This window comes from Myodes glareolus, chromosome 10, assembly GCF_982192425.1.
Source record: "Myodes glareolus chromosome 10, mMyoGla1.1, whole genome shotgun sequence".
NCBI classification, from domain to species: Eukaryota; Metazoa; Chordata; class Mammalia; order Rodentia; family Cricetidae; genus Myodes; species Myodes glareolus.
In genome coordinates, this window is record NC_142035.1 from 56,344,219 (window position 1) to 56,367,494 (window position 23,276).

Genomic DNA, 23,276 nt, shown 5'->3' on the forward strand with positions numbered 1-23,276 from the left:
GTCACACCACACTTGGAGTGTTCATCCAGCCTCATCAAACCAAGCCTATGGTTGAGGAAGGACAAGACTCTGAACCCACCCCTCTAGCCATCTCTAGGTCTCTTACCTGCAAGCCAAAAGAAGACATTAGGCTGCAGGGCTCTGGGGTCCACATTGGTGACAGCCACTAGAATGTCCCTGAGGGAAGTGTTTCTGATCTCTGCAATTTCTTCCTTAGAGAACAGTCTGGGCATAGGAGAGGTGGAGAGCTATCATGGTTAGGGAGAGACTTAGGACCCCACACTCTGGTATCCCATGGGCAAATCGTCTCTGGTCCACAGCTGTTTGTGAGAGTCTACCAGCCTAGGGAGCTGTCAGAGACAAATCCTCACTCGAGAGATCCAGAGGGGCTGGAATTGAGGCCCGTTGTAGGGTCAAGCAGAGGGCTGTGGTCCAGGCCTCAGTAAATTGAGACATGTCCCTGGCAAGCATTACCCATTCCTGCTGTTCTCAAACCAATAGCGATCACCATCCCGAAGTCTGACAAATTGGTCGAGGACAATGGTGCTGAAAAGAGGCCCAGGGTCCCCATGGCTCTCCAGAAGCCCTCCTGGGAGCAGCTCCAGCCGAGACAGGTCCTGATTGTATAGGGCAGCTGTGGCTTCCAGCACCTGGAACACAGGACGATTGAGAGGACCCAGCAACCAGCCTTGGGCAAAGAGACAGCTCCCAGGGATTAGCCACAGGCGTGATAATAATAATAAATGACCTGGACAATATCTCACTCCTAGAGACACACCTATCTCTAGGAATTGCAGTATTACACCCCAGGCTTTGCTCTGAGTGCTTTACATAAGTTAGAGCACATATAGGAATCTTTCCACACATTCAACATCCTGTTCTGTGGACGTTGAATAAAAGCAACAGCCAGTCGACTACATAGAGAAGGTATAGACCTGAGAAGCAAATCAGTGTGTGAGAGGCTGAATGGCTAAATGATACTCTAAAAGGCTTCTATCCTTAGAGTTAGAAAAAACTTTAAAAACCTAAATCCCTAGCAATCCGTGGTCCCAATGGCTCACACCTCGTAATCGCAGCACCGAGAGACTGAGGTAGGGGGATCACCATGCACGCTGCTTGTTTTGAAACAGAGTCTCGCTGTGTGTGCCAGGCTCGCCTGGAACTGAGATATTCCTGCATCTGCCTCCCTCATGCTGGGATGTAGGTTTGTGCCACCTCACCCAGTGCCAGAACTTTCTACCCTGTGTTTAACTTCATTTTATTTTCTATTGCGTTTAATTTTTGTGTGTAAGCTGTGTGTGAGCGCACGGTGATGTGTATGCGAACCCCAGAGGACAGCTTTCAGGAACTGGCCTTCTCCTTCCACCACGAGGACCCTGGAGAATCAAACTCGGGTTGTCAGGCTCGACAGCAAGTGCCTTGACCAACAAAGCCATCCTAGTGGCTCCTGTTCTTTACCGGTGTTCTAAGTACCTGGCCAGACTCGTTCCAATGACACCTAGCTGAAGCCAATGACTTGTTAAATTGACTTGTCTCACGATTCCTATCTTTATAAAAAGTGTTTTAAAAATGTCTGTGAGACCACTGCACACATTACTTTTGGGGAGAAGTGAAGAGAGCATTTCCTGAGACAGGGTCTCCTGTAGCTTTGGCCAGCCTGGAACTTGCTGGCTTTGAACTCCTGAACCTCCTACCTTTGTCTTCCAAATCCTAGTATTATAGGCAAGAGACACCATGCTGGACATAGCACTTTCCTATAATAAGCCTTTTGATTCTTCCCAGTAACTCTACAGTAAGGGCAAAGCACAATGCGCTAGGCACACAATTGTGGAAACACCTCTATGCCTAGGTGACTGAGCCAAGACGGTAGGGCAAAGTTAGTCTATCGATGAGTAGGCAATGCCATTTGCCCACAGGTGATAGCTCAGAGTGTAAAAGCTAACTTAGGCTGAAGGCAGCGGGAATATCAATACATAGAAACATAGTTTGTTCCTAAGTCAAGGGCCTGCAATACCACTCTAGGGCTATCAAGAGCAACAAAATCAATGTCTACCAAGTAAATGCATTGCATGCAATAGACAGTCAATACACATTTGCTGGACCTTGGCCTTCAAAGTCAAAAGTCTAATCCTGCTAGACTTGGAACCTCTTAACTTGGTGTACAAGATTGGGAAAAGTGACCTTCATGAGTTTTGTCCCCTGTCAAGTGCTTGTCTCTGGTAACCATGTTTTATTATCCATCTTCCCTGTTTGGGAATGGTGTACTCAGGCCCTCCCACTCAGCCCTCTGGGCCCTAACCCTTCCTCACAGTGCCATTGCTCCTCGAGAGTGAAGGGTTGATGTCTTGCCAGTGGGAAATGGGAGGCAGACCCAGTGCTGCTCTGGCTTTGGTGTAAGAAGGCAGGCCTAGATCCCGACCCCGCTGCAGGCTGCTGGCCACGTAGTCTGTACGGGAAAACTTCAGTGGACCTGGCCAGAAATCTGAAAAAGGAAGACTAAAGCGTTGGAGGAGGTCAAGGGCCATCAATGCAGCCTCCAGCCCAGACCGCTCCGACCAATGCCAAGAACATTTGAGCCGTGGAGAAGGAATGGGGTCACGGTCAGTGGATCAGAAATTTTCCCAGCAAAGGATGACATACAGTCCTCAGCCCTGAGAATTCCCCCCTTCCTGGCTCTGCAGATCCAGCTGGATCTCCTCCCAGGAGTCAGAGGTTCACAGCCTGCAGGGACAGCCTTGGGCTCACCTCGCACATCCTCAACCACTACATGGTCCTCTCTCTCGGCGATCTGGGAAACCATGCCCAGCAGCAATGCGTCCACATCTTTCGCACTTCGTAGGTTCGGGTGCTTAAGGAGTGAGGAAAAGAGGGACATGGATAATGGAGCCAGAGGTCAGGCAGCCTAGTGCCCTCTGCCGCATCTGCCAACTCCTTGAGCCCACTCAGTCATGTCTTTTGCTCCTGGTGGGCATTCCTCAACTTCGGGTCAATTCTTCACTCAGGGAAAATGATATTCTCACCCAAAGCCGATGTCTTGGACCACAGAGGATCTTTAAATTTTTATTCTGTCCTAGATTTGACAATATGATGGGCAAGGTCACTAGACGCTCATTTTTGCTCTCTCATTAGCAAGTTATATGATCATGGAGGAGTCATAGGACCTGTCTGAACTTGCTGTTCTCCTTTTACTAGAGGAGAGCCCGGGATTAGTGGTATATATACTCCATGCTCAAGCAATTGCCTAGGAGGGATAGCATTGCTGGGTGCTCCAAAACCTCCAGGGACCCAAAGCTGTCAAGGGAGAGGAGATACCTAGGAGGAGCAGTGAATGTGGAACTGCACCGAGCACATAGTGTCCCCTCCCCTCCTGTCTCTCATATCTAGCCCTTGGGTGAGGATAGGGGACTGATTTTGACCAGGTACCCAAGCTGTCCCCTTCACTCTAGCCCATCCAAGCTGCCTACTGCAGTCCCATTATCTACCTTCTTCACATACTCAGATCCATGCACATACAACACACACACACACACACACACACACACACACACACACACAGCACATACATATATTAATCCAATATATGTCTCCAACCCTAACCTCTTGACTCCAGTAGCTGTTACAGACCCGGAGGGCTCCAGAGAAACTTGCATTATTGGTGATCCTCTGGAAGTGGCAACTGGCATCCCTAAAATACGAAGAGCAAGAATGGTTACTGAACCACAGGGTCCTAATGTCAGACATCAGCTTTGGTCTCTGAGACTTAGCCAGGGGTCCCAGGCCATAGCCTTTCCTATTTACTGTGTAATCAAGGCATCTGACCTTAGTAGTTACTGAACTATCTGACTTTTGGAAAGTCCTGTCTCCCATCTGACCAAATGTCTGAAAATTTGGCCATAAATATATTTTATCCGCACCTTTTCCATGTGGATAAGAACACATACAGAGACAGCAACCATGTACACACAGTTAGGAGTCCTTTGGTAGCCGCTGAATGTTAGTTCTAGGACCCTCAAAAATAGCAAATCCAGGGCTGGAGAGATGGCTCAGCGGTTAAGAGCACTGCCTGCTCTTCCAAAGGTCCTGAGTTCAATTCCCAGCAACCACATGGTGGCTCACAACCATCTGAAATAAGATCTGATGCCCTCTTCTGGCCTGCAGGCAGACACACAGACAGAATATTGTATACATGATAAATAAATAAATAAATAATTAAAAAAAATAGCAAATCCACTGATGCATACATCCTTTATGTAAAATGGCATAATAATCTGTTGCCTATAATCTATGCACAGCAACCCATACAGTTTAAGTAATCTCTGAATCTTTGTATCTATGTTTTGCACAGACATATTCATGTATGTTTGGATGCGGGTGCATGTGTGAGTGTGCATGTATGTTTGTACACATGTATGAGGAGCCCAAAGTTCTTGGGTGTCAGCCCTTGGAAGCTGTTCACCTTGTTCTTTTGAGGGTCACTCAGTGGGACCTGGGACCTGAAGTTAGGCTGGGCTGGCAAATCAGCCATCTCAAAAGGTCTGCCTGTGTCTGCGCTCTCAGCATGGGAATCACAAGCTTGAACTACCACATCTGTCTGTTTACAGGATGTTAGAGATTGAACTCTTGAACTACGGGCCTTGTGCTTGAGTAGCAAGTACCTTCACCAACAGAGATATTTCCCCAGTCCCTACATTTTTATAATACTTAATATAACACAGATGCTGTCTAAATAGTCACTCGATTTTATCCTGTCAAGAAGAGTGGCCCTAAAGTGTCTACATTTTCAGCACAGAAGGAACTTTTCCAGATACTTAAAATCTGAGGTTGATTGAGTAGATAGGGAACCTAACATTGTAAGGACTGACTATATGCCTACTACATGTATACACTTTTATTATATACATATCATCTATACATAGTTTTATTTATATGGATGTATATATTCTTTTTTAGAGAAGGTCTCGAGTAACCCAGGCTGGCCTTGAATTCTCTGTACGGGAAAGGACAACCCTGAGCTCCTGCTCCTCTTGACCTTATCTTGAGTGCTGGGAAAAGAGACTATAGGGATGCATCTCTCTCCCCCCCCCTCTCTCTCTCTCTCAATGAAGTTTTCCCATTGGGCCTACACTGGCCTACTGAGCTCAAGCAACTCTCCCATATCAGCCTCCCAAGCAGGAGAGACTACTTTAGAGACCGAGCCACTGCAACCAATTATACGTATGCATTTCTAAAGGATGTAAGCTTCTCTCTTGATCAATCAAGTGTGTACTTCTGTAACCGAGTCTAGGAGGCAGAGGCAGGATGATCTTGGCAAGTTCCAGGCCAGCCAGGGCTACACAGTCCTGTCTTGACAAACCAGCGACCAAACACATAAAAACAAAACACATGATTGTGGGCTACAGAGAGTCCACACCATGCACAACGGGCTGTTCAAATCTCCTTCCTCCATTCTCAACATTCTCTCTAGAAACTTCTTCAAACTGATAGAACCCTGTCCTGCTCCAAGACACAAATATGTGAGCCCCGTCTCCTACCTCATGTAGACCCCGGGGGGCACCATGGTGGAGAAGAACTGCTCAGAGGCCACCACAAACTCCGGGGAGATGCTGGGGTCCAGAAATGGATGGTATCCTGAGGTAGGAGGAGAACTGTACACATTAAGACCTTAAATACTCACTACCACCCTTTCTTTAAAGGATACTGAGCAATCGCTCGGCCCTCCTCCCCATCCCCTCACCTGCATACTCTGGGGGAGTTTGCTTCAGGAAGCTGGGCAGCCACTCATACATCACAATGCTCTGAGGATAAAGAGGTATAAAAAAATGTGTAGGGCTGGGCCAGGCAGGGTACTGAGCCCAGGAATGCTTACGTGTAGACACAAGGACCCAGCAAAGCCAATGATGGGAGAAAAGATTTAAAAACAAGAGCACCAAGAATCAGGTTCTTCAAAATTTACTGAGCAGGGAATGTTAAGTAAAGATCAAACCCAAAATTATCTGGCATAAACAGAGTTTTGCCTCTCTATCATGCACAGTAGTTTTCCCGGATCTCCAGGAAGATGGACCATCTTGGAAAGAGGCATCATGGGAAGGGGCGTTGACCAAGGCTGGGGACGCTTTCCTGGGGGAGCTGGATCTTCCTGGATCCTCTACGCAGGTGGGCACGGGTCAGGCGGCACCACTCACCTGGTAGGTAGCAATGACCCTCTTGCGCGCATGCTGGAACAGCTCCTCATCCCCCCAGTGTGGGTGCTCCCGTGCCAACCTACTGGCACAAAGGTTGTGGTAGCGAAACCACAGCAGGCCCAGCGCCTGCAGGAAGGGCTCTCTGTTCCCGCGCTGGGCCCCAAAGGCTGCATCCATGTGGAGACAGAAGGGGGTGGAGGAAGGCAATGGGAGGCATCATGAGCCAGGGGAGCCCAGACCTACAGGCAGACCCCTCCAGCCCAGTCCCAACCCCATCAGCCTGATGCCTCCAACCCTGCTCCTTCTGCCAGGACCCCTCGGTCTCACCATACATCTCCTCCGGCCTTCCCTGCTCCCTGGCAGGGTCCGGTGCCATCCACATGAGCAGAGGGTCCTGGGATTTCCGAGGGAACGCAGGATCGGCCCCCGATGCCAGCTGTCCCCCTGAGAAGCTCCTCAGCGTGTCGCTCCAGGAGTGAGAGGAGCCGTAGATGGCACTGCCATCCAGCCAGCCGGTCACCTGGTTGGTCTGTGGGGACACATCGGTGAGGTGTGTGGGGTCAGGTGCCTACACATGGGAAAGAGCCTCACCCTGCCCAGCTTTCCTAGCCAGACCCCAGGTCTCCAGCGGGTCTAATCTCAGTCTCCTTTCCCGCCTGCCTGCCCTCCTGCCTGGCTGCCTGGCTCACCAGGTCCCGGGGATTGCTGGGGCTCTGTCCAGTCTTGCGGTCCCAGCGGCTCCTTTGAAAGGGCAACACCACGTCCCCTCGCTTGTCGGGGTCGAACACGGGGTCCCCACGCGGGATGTAAATGTTGAGGAACTCTGCAGGGCAGCCTGGAGTTTCCACACTCACCAGGTCCGAGAGCACGTGGTAGCCTGCCCATACATAATGCAGGAAGGATTGCCAGGCTAGCCAAAGGCCATACTCTTCCTTGTCTCAGGTGTGGAGGCTTTCCCCCCTTCTCGAAGCTTCAGAATAGTCATCTCCTATTATGGGCAAGTCCAAGCCCTGACCTCCACCTCCCCTCCCAACTCTTTCTCCTGGCCTGCCTGTGCCTACACCTGCTCTAAGATGTTGTCATTGTCAGTTTGGCCTTCTCCTTGGTAACTGGGAGGTGTTCGGTGATGATGCCTCAGTGGGCAGGGTTGGCAGCACCAGCTCCAACACGTAGCTTGGAGCCTCCCAAAAGGCCTGCAGCCAAGCAGGAAGTCACATGGGAGTCAGCAAGGGCACCTAGCATGGCCAGCGGAAGCCATCATTGCTGCAGGACCAGCCATTAACCCACTGTTACTGAGCTTGTGACACCCCAACACCCCCATATAGCCCTCTGTGCTGAGGTCAGAACCCTTCTCTCAACCTATCCTAGCAGCCACTGAGGCAGCAGGGTTCCGGGGAGAGTCTATCACTGGACACCAGCCCTTACCCCAAACAGAGAGATGCCCCTCTGTTTTCCTCCATGTCCTCTCCAGCACAAAGAAGATTCATGCCCTGCCAGGCTTCACTTCAGTGTGGGTCCTCCCTTCTTCTGCTTTTGCCCTTACCCTATTTCATGATTTCATGGCTCCCTCTTCCATCTCTCACGCTCACCTTTGATTCTCCATCGTATCTTTTCTCATCCCCCCCCCCCCGTTCCTTAGGCACTGAGGTGTTCAGTTGACACCCACTGACTCTACTCCTCCCGAGGCTGATGTTCTCACCGAAGAAGACACCCAGGACTGTACGGTTCCGCCGCGAGGGCTGCCCTGCAGGACCTCTCATGGCCGTGTTGCTAAGGTCTCGGGGGTTAGGCAGGTAGGGTTCTCTCAAGGGCTGGTACACACCATCGGCATAGCTGGCTGGAACAAGGCGCTGTAGCCGAGAGCCTGGCACAGGAGAGGTAAAGACAAGGATGGATTTGGTGCGTGTGTCTGTCTGCCTGTTTGTCTGTCTGTGGGTGCAAGTACCTGTAGAGGCAGAACCCCTAGACCTGGAGTTACAGGTGATTATGAGATGCTGGACATAGGTGCTGGGAACTGAGCCCAGGTCTTCTGTAAGAGTGGCAGTTAGTGCTCTTAATCACTGAGCCATCTCTCCACTCCAGGGAGCATTCTTGACCTCTATGCGCAGGCTTCCCTCCACACCTTGAATCCTGAAGCCTTAGATATTGGCAGCCTCTGATGATAGTTGTGATAGCCTTTTGTGATACTTGCCAACTCTCAGTCTCCACCGGAGGGTACCACCTTGATGCCCGGACTAACTTTGCCCTCACCTACCTTTGGTGCCCCATCTGTGCTCCATAAGGTTGTTATACCATCCATCAAAGCGCTGTACCTCCCAAGAAATGGAGTTCTGAGCTCCTGCGTGAAAATAAAGGGAAAGAGGCTGCTGGGCAGGTGCAGGCAGAGGGGACCAAGCAGGCCACGAGGGAACAGGGCCTGTGATTCTGATTCTTGGAAAAGCAGGAGGAGGAAGTACGGCCCAGAGGGAGAAGCCAGGACAAAGTGCTGTCTACTCTTTATGCCACCCAGTGAGGAAGACTTGCTTCCTAAAGTGGAAAACGGTGCATGACCATGCAGCGCCTGCTAACGATGGCCTCGGAGCAGCGCAAAGCAATCGGAAGGGACACACAAGCTTGGACTCCTGCTATGGCAAGTCCTTGGGAGACACAGCAGGACAAAATCATCTCTAACCCTCAGATCCAGTTGGGAACAAGAGCCAGCCACACCCTGTAACTGGGAAGGACAAGTCATTCTGTGACCCGTCACTGGGCAGGAGCAGTGTGAAGAGGGACTTGGCTCTTTCTCACTGAGCAGAGCCCCAAGGCAGGGTGTGTTACTTACTGCTACTCTGGTCTTTTTCCCAGTTTCTTGGGTGAGACCGAGGACTGATCCTGTGAATGACCTTGCCCCATCCTCCTTTGGAACATCTTGTCCCTCATTTCATCCCTCTTTCTCCTTTTCTTCTTCTTTTAATTTATTTATTGTGTGTCTGGGTGTTTTGCCTGCACGAATGTCTGCATACTACACACGTGCCTGATGACCACAGAGGCCAGGAGAGGGCAACTGACCCCCCTCGAATAAGCATTATTGACAGTTGTGAGCTGCCATGTTGGAAACTGAATCCAGGTCCTTGGAAGAGCAGCCAATGTTCTTAACTGCTGAGTCTCTACTCCAGGACGAATTCCTGTTTATAATGCTACTGTAATAACCTACAGTCCAGGAGGGAGCATTTGGCTGATGGGGTGGGGGAAAAACTGAGGAAGCAGGACAAAAAGGGAGGGTCTAGAATCTTCTTGGTCAGTAGGTCAGGTGACTAGCCAAACCCTCCCCATCTCCAAGAAAGGTTAGAAAACTTCTTTGCTCGCCCGAGAGAACAGAAGAAAGGATTCTAACAATGATCAATACCTCTGATTGTCCTTAGACCAAGCATAAGATCTCCATGCTGTGGATGCTGCATGCACACACAGGTGCACATACAGGCACACTCACTGGAGAGGGGTCAGGAAGGAAAACAACTAAAGTTCTAATATTAACCTGGCTAAAGACCTAGGGCAGCAGGACAGTCACTCACACAAGACCTCTAGAATAAGATGCAATGGTGGTAGGCCAAGGAAGGAGTCTCTCGGGGAGAGTATATCATAGGGGTAAGAGGCAATAGCTGGGAGAGAAAATGAAGTCTCAAAGAACGGAGAGTATGGGAAAGAACTCAAACATGAGCAGCTTTGGCAAGGGAGAATGCAGGGTCCTGATCACTGTCTTGCCACTGCCAGTCAGGAGGGTCCATTTCATAAGATTCATCTTTATGTATCATCCCCCAAATGCAAAACACCTTTGAGATTTGCTCTTGCTTGCTTGTTTCGATCCTGGTGCCTCTATCTCCAAAGTGCTGGGATAGCTGCCAGGTGCCACCACACCTACCTTCCACCATTGTGGGTCCAGTTCCCTCTTCAGAGCTCTGGATTATAGGGAACAGCCACTAATTCTAAAGTTCTCAAACTTCCAAAGCTGGAATTGCTGTGGGCCATATTGTGTTCTGATGCTATTATTTTGTGCTTTAAAAAAAGTTTTAAACATTTTTTTATCATTTATTTAACTTTATCTTATGTGCATTGGTGTGAAGGTGTCAGATCCCCTGGAACTGGATCTTCAGACAGTTGTGAGCTGCCATGTCGGTGCTGGGAATTGAACTCGGGTCCTCTGGAAGAGCAGTCAGTGCTCTTCACCTCTAAGCCATCTCTCCAGCCCCTATTTTGCACTTTTTTCCAGCACTGGGGATGAAACCTGGGATCTTATATATTCTGGGCAAAAGCTCTACCACTGAGTTATATTCTCTGCCTAAGAGCATTTTATTTTTAAAAACACTGGTGACTTCTCTATAGCCTTGGGTTCAGTTTTACCCTAAGATGCTTTATTGTCTTATGTGTCTACACAGTCTTTCCTATGCCAAGTCAGGAGAACTTACCTTATCTAAAAGGATAGAAGACAGTGGAGAGAGAAAGGGTCTCATACTGGAAGAAATTATTTCTATTCTATCATCTCCCCATTTATTCAACAGCTAGAAATAAGAACCTGTCATGTACAGTGTATTGTATCTTCTTGAGATTAAGGTTGTAGAGATGATAGGCCACATCTCTGTAGAAGACAGAAGACATTGGTTCCTCTGCTCGTAAGCACACTTCTTCCCCAGTCTGTACTCACCCAAACAGGCTGATGTCCCAACCAGGAGGATCCAGGCCAGAGCTAGGAGGAATCCCATGATGAAAATGGTAGTGAGGGATTAAGTGTTGGAATTCTTCAAAATAGAGACCTAGAAAAACAGAGGATGGAAGAATGTGCTCAAGGCCTTCGTGAGAGTCAGGATAAGGCTTCTGCAAGGCCTCTAAGAATCCAGGCCAGGAAGAACCTGGAAACAACCTAAATGCCCTCAACCAAAGAAAGGATAAGGAAAATGTGGTACATTTACACAATGGAGTACTACACAGCAGAAAAAAATAACGACATCCTGAAATTTGCAGACAAATGGATGGAGCTAGAAAACACCATACTGAGCATGGTAACCCAGACCCAGAAAGACAAATATATGTACTCACTCATAAGTGGCTTTTAGACATAAAGCAAAGAAAATCAGCCTAAAAATCCTAAAAACCCTACAAGAGACATACATGGAGCTAATCTACATGGGAAGTAGAAAAAGACAAGATCTCCTGAGTAAAGTGGGAGCATGGGCACCATGGGAGAGGGTTAAAGGTGAGGGGAGAGGCAGGGAGGGGAGCAGAGGAAAATGCAGAGCTCAATAAAATCAATAATAATAATAATAAAAGAATCCAGGCTGGGGAGTTGGGCCCAGGAGGCTTGGTCAGCAAAAAGTAAGCGCCTCACTCTCTCTGAAGCCTCTCATTCATTCAACAGCTGACTGATGAGCACACGCTGTGCACAGAACTGGCCTATGCTCTGGAGACTTATGTGATAAACAAAGCAAAGCCAACCTTGCTCCTGTGACCTTTAGTTTCAAAGTAGTTGAAAAACCCTTGCTTTGGTCCAGCTGCCCACACAGTCTGCTCCACTTGGGAGGAGGGAGCAGAGAGACCCAGCTGAGATCTCAGGTCTGCTGCTCACCCTCTGTGGGATCTGAAGCAAAACGTTCATCTGATTGCACCGTCCTGGCCAGGAATGTGCCTGAGCTGCTTGTCTCCCTGCTCGGCAGCCAGCATCCGATGTGGTGATGAAGCTGACTTCAAACTATTGTTTGAAACAAACGCCACAGAGGCTGGAGCGTGGCTCCTGTGAGCAGACTCGAGGGAAGCGCCACATCATTGCTTATGTGTCAGGCCTGCTTTCCCTCCACCGGCCAACAGGGAAACAGAGGCAGCAGGAGACTCAAGCCAGGACTCCTCTGGTGAAATTTCACTGAAGATGTCCTAAGGACAACCTGAAGATTGGAGGGGGCGGGGGTGAAAGTCCTGTGCTCAGGGAAGGCCCCATCTTCAGCCAGAATTCCTGAACAGGCTCTCCAGTCAAAGGAGAGAAGCCTGAGAGTGGCCTTGTCCCCTCTCCATCTCCTACCAAACAAGTGAAGAAACCTAGATCCTGCCTGCCCCCAACTCAGCATCCCCTCTATCCTAGAGATTCTTCAGGGTATGGCCTTCGGTAATGTTCAAAGAGCTGGACTCTGGATAGATGAAGCCTTGAACTGGATGTGGTGGAGTGACAGGCCGTGGTTGTTTCCCTAATCCAAATAGTCCGACTGCTTTCCCTTTCTAATGTAGTAGATAGAGCAGTCAAGCTCGGATTTCAGGCCAGACTGTGGGGACAAACTAGAAAGGAAGAGTGGCCACGCCGAAAACCTCTCTGTGGGTAGGTAACCCTTCGCAATTTACACAAGACACTTGGGCGTGGTAACTTCCCAAACAATCTTGGAAATGAAGGCACAACTCCAGGGCGATGGCGCTCCAGGCAGTGGCAGAATCTGGGAGAGTACCAGCCTGCCTCATTCTTGTCCACATGGCTGTGTTTCCAGACCACAGTCTTAGAATGGTGATTCTATTGGCCCCGGGGTGGGAGTGAGAGAAAGATGAGTTAAGGCCTATTCCAACCTGGAAGATGAAGAGCAGGAAGTAACGCCTGTATACTGAAGACCCCAAAGTCCCTCCTTGGCATGACGTGATGGCGCCAAGAAACCCTTTAGTCCCAAACAAACTAGGTCATTCAACATGCTCAGGACCAGATGACCCTGTTTTTTTCAAAACCTCAGCGTGCTGAGCTCAAGCCTTAGCGAGATCCCTTTCAGCCTCGGGGAAGGATTGGAGGTACACGAGGCTCCGATTCCCGATTCCCGTTCTGCGGAGGAGGGCCACCGACCGACCGGTGTTCCTTTCCCCTCCGTCCCCGCCCTTGGAGCCCCCATTCCCGCGGGTCAGGAGAAACGCTCTTGAATCTGACCTTAGCCTCTGGTCCCCCAGTCTGGGACTGTGATTGGCTCCGGCCTGGCTCCGGGTTCGCGGTAGCCCGCTCGGTTCTGGCGGCCTCTCCAACTCTGAGCCGGGGCGGGCGGGGCTCGGGGCTGAAGAACGGGTAGCGAGTCCTGGCGCTGGGGCGGGGCACAGTTGGGCGGGATAGAGGCTGGCGCGGGGACCCGCCGAGGTGCTTCTAGGGGACCCGAGCGTGAAAGGTGAGACCATGTGTGGTGCAGGGCTCCGGCGGTGCCAAGGGTTCGGGCAGTGTGGCCATGTGGGAGGCGGGAAGGGCAAGTCTCCCTTAACAAGTTGGGGGGTGCTGAGGAGAGGGGTGGGAGACCCGAGAGGGTGTGGGGCAGGCGGGCTGTCCCCAGATCCTCGCCACACAGTCGGTGTCAGGGTTCTAAAACAAAGATAATCATTCAATACCTACTTCCATCTGTCTCCAAAACCTGTAAGTCTGGGTAACCAGGGTTCCTGGTGAGAACCTCCCAGGTTTCACCGTCCTGCGAGCCTGGTCGCTAGGATTGCGTTGCAGCTGCCAGGGGCGCTGGCGTGGGTAGGTACTAGGAGGTCTCAGGGGACAGGGGTGGCTGCACAGGGCCCAGGAGCCTGAGCACTGTCCTATTGCTCCGGTCCGTCCGGTGTCCGAGGGCGGGGTGCCAGGAACGAGAAAGTTGAAAATGACTTGCAGTGAAAAGCGGCAAAAGCACCAGGCCGGGTTTATGGGGGGGGGGGGGTCATAACCTGGTTCGCATTTGAATTAGAAGAATGAGAGGTTGGACGGGATCTTGATGGGATGAAGGGTATAGTTTTGGTGACAAGACGTCAACGTCTAGACCTGATTCCGGCGCTATCCCCACGACCAGGAGCATTGCGAGTGAGTTCCCAACGGAGGAGACGAGCACGGGTGCCACGCACAGGATCTGAAAGAGAGGAAGGTAGGGAACCATGGATCGCGTATGGGTTCGGGGGTCTATACGGTTTCCAGCAGATCAGACTTTGGAGTGCTGCTCCAGCACCGACCCCTAGGGGCGCACTTCTTGAGTCTACACATACCAATTCTGAGGTGGGGTGTGCGAAGGAGAAAGTTTTAACAAGAAATTAAGGCAAGGCAAACTTCTTAAGGCTATAAAGTCACATGATTTGTCGACACTGAATCTTTATTTCTCTTAACTGGAGTTTGGGTAGGTCGGATTGCTCAGTTCCCCATCCCTGAGTCAGTTACCATCCATCACTGAGGAATCTCTCTCTCTCTCTCTCTCTCTCTCTCTCTCTCTCTCTCTCTCTCTCTCTCTCTCTCTCTCTCACACACACACACACACACACACACACACACACACACACACCTCTACCTTCCTTACGAAGGAGGACTAGGCATTCCTGAAAATGACTCCCTTTAGTCAGCCAAGCTGAACTTTTCATGGGTTTTACTTCAGCCAGAGAAATAAGCCATCACATTCTGGTAGCCACAAATCACCCAACAGAGTGCTTGGCCTTATTAGATATGTCACCTAAGTTGCCTTCATAGGGCGCTAACAGTCCTTACTCTGCGAGGGGGGGGGACAGGGAGGGGCAGAGGAAGGCTTCAGGAACCTCTCTTGTCAAGCTTCAAGAGAAGTTCCAGCTCACCTACCAAACCCGTTGACTTTGAGTGATGAAACTGGGCATTACCAGGCTGGGTTTTCTTCAGGACTGTTAACTTTATCTCTGCCCACCCATCATAGAAACACTGGAAATCCACTTCATCTTGTTAAAGGAAAGGACTGGATGACTACATCGGAAATGCTACTGAACACGGGGAAGCCTTAAGTGCTTATAGGTTGCCCTCCAGGCCGCATGAGAAAACAGATCCCCAAAGTGAAGGAATTGGGCCTTCTCAGTGAGAAAGTGCCAAGTCATCTCAGGGGTCCCTGTGAAGAACTATAGGCGTCTAGTTAGTGAGCACGACAGAGTCTGGGTGCACCCGTCTTCTGTCTTTCTGTCTGTGCTTATGTTAAGTCTGTAGGGATGTATTTGACAGTCTTGTGTGTGTCAGAATAGACTGTAAGACTGTATGTCATGGCAGTGAGCTGAGAGACCAGCGGGTAAAGTTAACATTGATGTGAGATTTTGCTAGATTAGAGTCAATTCTACTGTCAGACTTCATTTGTCAAGCCTGGGAGAGAAAGATGGTCCCAAGAGAAACACAAGCTTTGTTGAAAAAAGCGGAGTCCTGCAGCCTTTAAAAAAAAAAGAAAAAATCAGTCAGTCTCTTCATGCAGGAACTTTTTTTGCATAATAATGAAAGCAAATTAGGATCAGTCATAAAAATTCAACTTTACTGCATCAGGCAGTGCAGAGTAAGGAATATCCACGCCACGAAACTGCATGATTAATGGAAGGGGCCAAGCAAGGCAAATTGTCGTCAGCGGCTACCATTCGCTCTAGTCATCCTTAATACATATTTTGGAGAATCGGAAATGTTAACAATGTCCTTCTGTACCTGAGATAAAAAACCTTTTGTGAGTGTTTCTTTGACGCATCGTGTTAATAGAGATGAGCCATGCTCACAAAACTTTTATAACCTCTCATTAAAATAAGCACAGAAATACTAAGGGTATGCGATCCCGACCAAGATGCATCAAGTTAGTTAATATCTGCTTTACGTTGCAAATGTCTGTTGTTGGAACTCAATCATATAATACGGGTTCTTTTTCATTTTTCACATTCATGTGGAGGGGGTGTCTCTGTGTGTGCATGCATGCATCCTATGGCATGAATGCGGACACCAGAAGACAACTTTCAGAAATCAGTTCTCTCCTTCCACCATGTGGCTTCCAGGGATCAAACTCAGATTTTCAGGCTTGGCAGCAAGCACCCTCTCCCACTGATCCACCTCACTGCTTCTACTATGACTTCTTTCTATGAACAATCTTGCTTTATCTTAATTCATGTCTTCTTTTTTCTCTCCTCTTCCCCCTTTCCTCTACTTCTTCTCATAATCACCGTCATCATTATTATAATATAACCTTGGATTGCCTTGAACTCACTGTGTAAGTCAGGCTTGCCTCCCAAGCACTGGGGTTAAAGGAGTGTGCCACCATGCCTGGTTACCCTAACTAAGACCTAAGGCCTTCTACATTGTATAGACCTTCTTTCTATATAGACTTAGAAATGGTTTCAGTTTGGGCATCATAAATAAAAATTCACTACAACAAAAAACATACGCTTTATAATAAATGCCACTAGGCCAGCAAGACAGCTCATCCAATAAAGGCCCTTGTCGCCTATGCCTGGCAACCTGAGTTAAAGCTTCAGAACTCACATAAAAATGGGAGGATACAACCAACTCTCATTTCTAAATGCCTGCCGTGGGAAGTACACTCACACACACTCACACACACATACATACACATGCATACACATAATATACATGAACTAATAAACACAAACATTTAAAAATAAAATGTTACTGCTAATTATTTTATTCAAAAAGGCTCTATTTTATTTTTAAAAATTATGTGTACGAGTGTTTTGCAGGTCAGTGCAAATAAAATAAATATTTATTTATTTTATATTTATATATATTTATATTTATATGTCAGTGCACCATGTACATGACTGTTACCTGCAGAGGCCAGAAGAGGGCGTTAGATTCCCTGGACCTGGAGTTACAGACAGTCGTGAGCTGCCATGTGGTGGTTGGGAACTGAATCCAGGTCCTCTGCAAAGAGCAGCAAGTGCTCTTAATTAACCTCTGAGTCATCTTTCCAGCCCCTTATCTATACATTTTTCGGCTGAGCTTACAATGTATGCTTCGTGTTCAACTAAATACAAACACTTGTGGTTTTGTCTTTACTATTCTTAGAGACTCTAGCTATTGGAAGAGGACGTCTAGATAGTTTTTTTTTTTTTTTTGAGATTACTAAATGTAGATCAGCTTCATCAGATCCCTTCTGGTGCAGCTTTGTGTTGGTGGCACTCAATTCACATGAGAGGACAGTGTGGGTAATGAGGGGACAGAGCTCCCTCTTGTGTGAAGACTCAGAAGGAGATGTCCATGGGAAGAACTCATTCATATTCATTAATGTGATCCAGAGTTTGATTAGAATGTGCTATACGAAGATGATGCAAAGATGGGAAGATAAAATCTCTGCCCTCAAGGAGACTCTGTCTAAAGCAGGGACAAATGCTCAGAGTGATGGAGTACAGTCATTATTGGGACCATGAAATACACTCAAAACACTGGGAATGGGAGAGTGGGAAACATTCCCGTTGGTCTAATGGCGTTAGAGGGAACTCCACAGAGAAGGTAAAGAGAGCTGATATTTGAAGTGAGGAAAGGTGTTTGCCAAGGCTGGAACAATCCAGGTAGAGGGAACAGCACACACAGAGGCCAGAATGTTCGGAAAGCATGTCAGCCATGGGGAGGGGGGAAAGGGCGCTCGCTGCTCATGAAGCGTTTTCTATGTGAGAGTGGAAAAGTAGACCTTACCCAGGGCAAAGAAGTGAAACGATTATATTTGCTTATTAGAAAATGTTTTTCTTGCACCGGGCAAGAGAGGATGAGACTAAAATCAACAGAGCAGTAGCGAAGGCAGCCGATGGATAATTTCAGGAAAGTCTCCGGGTGTGTGATAGCTTGTTCAGGCTTCTTTGACGGTGGCGAAGCTAAAAAGCAAAGACCACAGAATGAGGACAGAACAGCCGAGAAGCCCCTATCCATCTCTGAGAGTGCTCCTTGCACTTCCCATGCCCAATCTCCTTCCTTCCCCACAATGACCCTCTGAAGTGAACTTTATTATTTCTGGTTTTTTCCCAATAAAACTACATAGAGGTGAAGTTGCTAAAGACAGAAGCAGAATGCAAACCCTTTGACTCCAAAACTGCTTTCTTTACCTTCCTACTTAACAATCTCCCTGCTCCGATTGAATTAGGGGTCCTCCTGATAATGTGAGTCCCTGGTGCAGACCACCCTTGGGAGAATGAGAACTGGGACAGTTGCTCTAAGGTTCTTTCTCCACCCCTGCTTTTGATATCTCTGAAGTTGGGGTACATCTTATTACAATGGCTGTTAAGGTTTAATTGAAGTACTTTTTTTTGTCTCCATGATTGTGAGATAACAGTGTGTCTTACAATGAATTCTGTCTAAAAGCTGATGAAATGACCAGGTATCATTTTACTAATGCCCTGTGTATAAAGGGACAAACAAGAGTCAAACAAGATCTAAGATCAATCAGGCAACAAGGCAGAGAAGACCAAAGTCAGTAATTGAGTTGAAGAACCGCGTAGGGGTTGTGATGGACGGAAGGGGCCTATGTTGTTGATTTTGGAATAATAGGACCTCTGGTCCCAGCACTGTGCCTGACAGCGAGCAGGGATTCCTGCGATGCCTGTTCAGGCTGTTCTGGACTCACCAGTCCCAGGAGCTAGGATACTTAAGCTCTAGTGATATACTCAGACTGTACACTTAGTAGCTTTTTGGTCTTTGTTCCTTTGGAGGCTGAAGAAGAAAGGCAATCTTTCCGTAAGCAACCTGCACCATCTTCTACCCTTATGGCTTTGTTTGATAGTAAATGCAGTTCTTTTTATGTCTTGTGATCTGTCTGTACTAGAGTCTGGGGAGAATAAAAGAGAGGGTTTTTTTTTTTTCCTTTAGATATTCTCAGAAGAAACAGAAAAGGCCCAAAGGTAATGATGTCACTTATTTAGAAGGCTGAGTGGTTAGGAAGGGACCACGGGGCAACAGAGACTGATGGTCAAGACCATAAATCTCTCACAATCAAAAGATGGGGCGATGGATGGCTAAAAGGCAATGAATAGCTGTAATGGTGCTGAAGATCAGAGCGCACACACAGAGACGGGCTTCAGAGGCGACAGACCCGGGTTGGCTTATTTTTTGAAGCACCCCCGGCCCCACAGTTAGTGTTGGGCACACAGAGGACACTCAGCGAATGCCTATTGTTGCAGCGTCACCACCTCTGCACGCCCCCAACAAAATGGCTGCTCTTGGATACACCCTGCCCTTCTATACTGGCGCCAAGCCAACCTTCCCAATGGACACTGCTTTGGCTGTTATAATCACCATCTTCCTGACTGCACTGGTCACCTTTATCATCATCCTGCCTGGCATCCGTGGGAAGATGGTAAGAAACAAACCCAGCCCTGTAGACTCCAGCCCTGGGGAGGACTTGAGCTTCAAGAGTGAGAAGCCCAGACTCTGTCTAGATGCAGACTCGGGGGAGGAAGTCCGGTGCTGAGAATGCCTCTTCACCATCCCCGGTGCAGAGTTTCCCACTCCCTGAACCAATAGATTGGGAATGGTTTTGTGCCAGACACTCTGATCTTAATTGGCCACATAGGCTCAGCGGTAGAAGCCCCGCCCCTCCCCATCGTAGGAAGCGGACGGGTGTACATGAAAGGAAGGCTAGGCTTACTAAGCCCACCCCTTCTGACTCAGAGGCTGTTTTGGATGCTGCGGGTGGTGACCAGCTTATTCATCGGGGCTGTGATCCTGGGTGAGTGCCAAATGCCACAGACCTGAGCAGCTGCCTCTGTCTTGTGCTGGTTCCTTTGTTGGATTGCCTCTCTTCTTTCTGTTGCTCCCTAGTGGTCACGGATTCAGGGTGCCTTCCACATCCAGCCCGCACATGTCACCATGGTTTTAGCCTCTTATTCTTGCCCTTGTCCTGAAAAGTGTGGGCCACGGAAACCATCTTCCTACTGTTTTTATCTGGGTCCTAATGAATGTAGGCAGGAGGACTCTGGGAGGGTTGTTTGCTGGGTTTCAGTGATTAGGGGAATGGGTAACACAGACCGTGTTTATTGAGGTTGTCTGTGTTTGTCCATCAAGGTCTATGATAATGTTTCCTTACTAGTTGCATGAATGGCTATCTATAAGTGGGACTAGGAGGATAAGCAGAGTGTGCGCATGGAAAATTTTAGATTCTGACCCTTTTCTTCATCCCACAATAGTGGTTGGCAGACTTAGTATGAGCCAGGCCTGGGCTAGTGAATGGATACACAATTATGACAAGTTCAGGCATGGAACCCCTGTAGCATTCCTTCTGACTAACCCAGCAATGCCCAGGCCTTCCTGAGTTGCAACTCCCCATTCCCAGCTGTGAATTTCAGTTCCGAGTGGTCTGTGGGCCAAATCAACACCAACACGACATACAAAGCCTTCAGTCCCAAGTGGGTCAGCGTGGACGTGGGGCTGCAGATCGGGCTTGGAGGAGTCAACATCACACTCACAGGTGAGGCCTCTAACTTGGGGAGAAGGGAAGGCTCTGCTCGGTGTCTTTGAGAGGCATCGCATGTGTTGAGAGGCATCGCGTGTGTATAGAACTATACCGTGTGTGCCCAGTACTAGAGCTTGGAAGGGTAGCAGCTGAGGGGGAAGGGAAATTCAGAACTGTCTGCTCTGTTGGCTCTTGGCCCTTTGCCCCATGTGGATGAACCCCTACCTGGGTGAATGCCCAGTCCAGTTCTGGGTTTCCTGCTAAGCACAGCTACCCTGCCCCTCAGGGACCCCAGTGCAGCAGCTGAATGAAACCATCAACTACAATGAGGAGTTCCGGTGGCGCCTAGGAGGGAGCTACGCAGAGGAGTACACAAAGGCGCTGGAGAGGGGGCTTCCAGATCCGGTGCTCTACCTGGCTGAGAAGTTTACCCCTCAAAGCCCATGTGGACTGTACAACCAGTACCGCCTGGCAGGACACTATGCCTCAGCCATGCTGTGGTGAGCGTGGATATGGGATGGGACAGCCCCTGCTAGCCTAAAATCAGGAAGAGTTTTTTTTTTTTCTAGCCATCTTGTTTCCACTTAAAGGGGAGTATCCTGAGTGGAGGGAACTGGCAATAACCTTAGTTCTTGATAGGGAAGCCTCAAGCAAGAGTGCCCCTTCACATATTAGGGACAGCCTCTACCTGGACCGTCCCATCCTCTCCAGCAGGTAGAGGTGCCTGGGCCAGTCCTCACTGCATCTTGGCTCTCCAGGGTGGCGTTCCTCTGCTGGCTGCTGGCCAATGTGATGCTGTCTATGCCGGTGCTGATTTATGGTGGCCACATGCTGCTGGCTACCGGCCTCTTCCAGCTGTTGGCACTTTTCTTCTTCTCCATGGCCACATCATTCATATCACCCTGTCCCCTGCGCTTGGGCACCGCTGTGCTGCACACTCACCATGGGCCTGCTTTCTGGATCACACTGGCCACAGGTGAGACCCTCCTCTAAAGGTAAGGGCTGAGAATGGAGGGGAGAGACTATCATCTTGGTAGAGTGGATCCACTTCTAGAGGTCAAGAAGTCTGTGCCTGTTTTAGAGACTCAATCCTTCTTAACTCCCTCATCTCCTGGCTTTCTCTCTCCAATGCCATTTTCTCTCCTCATCCACGCTCACTTCCCTGTATCACCTCGGTCACACCCATTATCCCCTAACTCTCTCTACTCATGTTCTCCAAATCTTCCAGTTGTGTGTCCCCTCCTGCATCCCCTAAGCACAGTCCTCATCTTTTCCTAGATCCTTTGTATGTCCCCAGTTCACACTACCCCCAAATGCCCTAAATCAACCTGGCTCACAGCGTCACTCTCCTGCCATGCTGTGTCTACCCACCCATGTCACCTTCATGCCTCCATCTTTTGTCCCCAGCCGTCCCTAGTTTCAGTCTGTCTTCTTCTCTCTCCATCTCAGTTTGGATATGAAAATTCAGGACAGTAGGCCCATACCAGCGATACAGACCCGAGGACATTCAGTGGGCTCTATGAATTCCAGTTACCCCGAGGCAGGGACCCAGACCTCCCTTATAGAGTTTTTCCGATGTTCAGAGGAGATGTTCTTGGAAGGACCTACTAGAACTAAGGAGAGACACGTGTCCCCTTCATCCTCAGGACTGCTGTGTATTCTGCTTGGCTTAGCCATGGCAGTGGCCCACAGGATGCAGCCTCACAGGCTGAAGGCTTTCTTCAACCAGAGTGCAGAGGACTCGGTGCTGGAGTGGAGTTCTGAGGAAGGGGGACTCCTGAGCCCCCGTTACAGGTCCATGGCTGAGATTCCTGAGACCCAGGACATTCCCATGTCAGAAACTTCCTCTGAAACATGTTTCAAGGAAGAACACATCAAACAGTCTGATTGTGCCCTGTAATGCTCCTCTACGGGTGGACACCTGAGTTTCCAGACCTCACCGGAGCCTCCATAAACCACCAGAACAGCCCAGGAGGTGGTCTTGGGTTGTGCCAGACACCCAACTCCAACTTGAAAAATAGAGCAAAAGTCCCAAAGTTCTGAAGAGATGTCAGCCGTGCCTATAAACACTGCTGTTCTGCAAGACAGCAGGGATGAGACTCTGCGCAAACACCACCTTCTTGGATGCGTTGCTTCTTCAAGGTCAACCTCCCTCTCATAACCAACATTTGGGGCATCAAATGGTCCCTCAGCGCCCATCACTTTGCTTTGAGGGCCTGGGCCCCTCTGCTGTCTTTTCCAATTGCTCTCACAGTTTACGTGACCTCTGGGCCTGCACTGGAAAGAGACCAAACATCTTGTTCCAGATCTAACACTAACCAGTTGTGTGCCACATTCTCTTTGAGCTTTAGTTCCGCATATGCTATGTAAGATTCTAGGACTTGGGGAGAACCTTTGAAAACAATCCCATGATGTATATAATGAGTATGAGTATCTTGCCTGCATGTATGTCTGTGCACCACTTACATGCAGTGCCTGAAGAGGCCAGGAGAGGGCATTGCAGAGATCCCCTGGACCTGGAGATACAGGCAACCGATAGTCCCAATGTGCTTATTAGTACTCCAACCCTAGTACCCTCTACCACTGAACCATCTCTCCAGACTCCCATAAAAATTTATATTTTTATGCTTTGCTAATTTCTCTTTTAGCTCTCAAGTACAAACACAAAAGAAGTCAAGTGAGAAGAATTACTGAATCAACACCAAAATCTTAATTTTTTTTCCAGTAGATTCAGTTTGGCCAATACAGAGAGATTTGGGCATTGTAAACACCCTGTGGGGCAGCTCCCGAAGATTCAGGTGCCTGTCAGTTCCTTTCGGACTTCACTAGAGGGCGCACCTCTCCCAGATCCCTTCTGTGTTTCTCTGGTTTCTCAGCGTCTGAATAAACAATACTACATTATCGCTAGCCTAGCAAAACTCTCAAGATTTTGTGACTC

General features: G+C 49.0%; 2 protein-coding genes across 7 annotated transcripts in view; one reads left to right on the top strand and one right to left on the bottom strand.

Moving 5' to 3' along the window:
- Positions 1-13,207, bottom strand: part of Duox1 (dual oxidase 1) — a 34,742-nt gene extending 21,535 nt beyond the window's left edge. The window contains exons 1-14 of the mRNA XM_087911250.1: positions 13,102-13,207; positions 10,861-10,969; positions 8,437-8,520; positions 7,882-8,046; positions 6,872-7,059; positions 6,510-6,711; positions 6,183-6,349; positions 5,735-5,795; positions 5,532-5,628; positions 3,598-3,685; positions 2,746-2,848; positions 2,310-2,482; positions 475-650; positions 107-225 (exon numbers count right to left, since the gene is read on the bottom strand). Coding sequence (XP_087767376.1) covers positions 107-225; positions 475-650; positions 2,310-2,482; positions 2,746-2,848; positions 3,598-3,685; positions 5,532-5,628; positions 5,735-5,795; positions 6,183-6,349; positions 6,510-6,711; positions 6,872-7,059; positions 7,882-8,046; positions 8,437-8,520; positions 10,861-10,918 — 1,681 coding nt within the window. The 5' untranslated portion in view covers positions 10,919-10,969; positions 13,102-13,207. The remainder of the gene's footprint in view (positions 1-106; positions 226-474; positions 651-2,309; positions 2,483-2,745; positions 2,849-3,597; positions 3,686-5,531; positions 5,629-5,734; positions 5,796-6,182; positions 6,350-6,509; positions 6,712-6,871; positions 7,060-7,881; positions 8,047-8,436; positions 8,521-10,860; positions 10,970-13,101) is intronic.
- A 76-nt stretch (positions 13,208-13,283) lies between these two features.
- On the top strand, positions 13,284-23,245 carry Duoxa1 (dual oxidase maturation factor 1). Of its 6 annotated transcripts, none has more exons than XM_085696398.2 (9): positions 13,284-13,330; positions 13,985-14,056; positions 18,757-18,788; positions 19,068-19,243; positions 19,558-19,615; positions 20,219-20,353; positions 20,625-20,838; positions 21,097-21,314; positions 21,985-23,245. In XM_085696398.2, exons 4-9 carry the CDS (start codon positions 19,097-19,099, stop codon positions 22,236-22,238), a joined length of 1,026 nt encoding a protein of 341 aa, XP_085552524.1. In that variant the 5' UTR covers positions 13,284-13,330; positions 13,985-14,056; positions 18,757-18,788; positions 19,068-19,096; the 3' UTR covers positions 22,239-23,245. The 6 variants fall into 6 exon arrangements, with proteins under 6 accessions (XP_085552524.1, XP_048315935.1, XP_085552523.1 ...); XM_085696397.2 differs by lacking the exon at positions 13,284-13,330 and adding an exon at positions 13,405-13,674; XM_085696399.2 differs by lacking the exon at positions 13,284-13,330 and adding an exon at positions 13,550-13,569.
- Positions 23,246-23,276: the final 31 nt, after the last annotated feature.

Bases quoted from the DNA above. Each gene is read 5' to 3' on its own strand.
- Duoxa1 (XM_085696398.2), top strand. From the start codon at position 19,097: ATGGCTGCTCTTGGATACACCCTGCCCTTCTATACTGGCGCCAAGCCA. The intron at 19,244-19,557 runs GTAAGAAACAAA...CTTCTGACTCAG, and splicing joins CTGGCATCCGTGGGAAGATG to AGGCTGTTTTGGATGCTGCG. The intron at 19,616-20,218 runs GTGAGTGCCAAA...CCCCATTCCCAG, and splicing joins CATCGGGGCTGTGATCCTGG to CTGTGAATTTCAGTTCCGAG.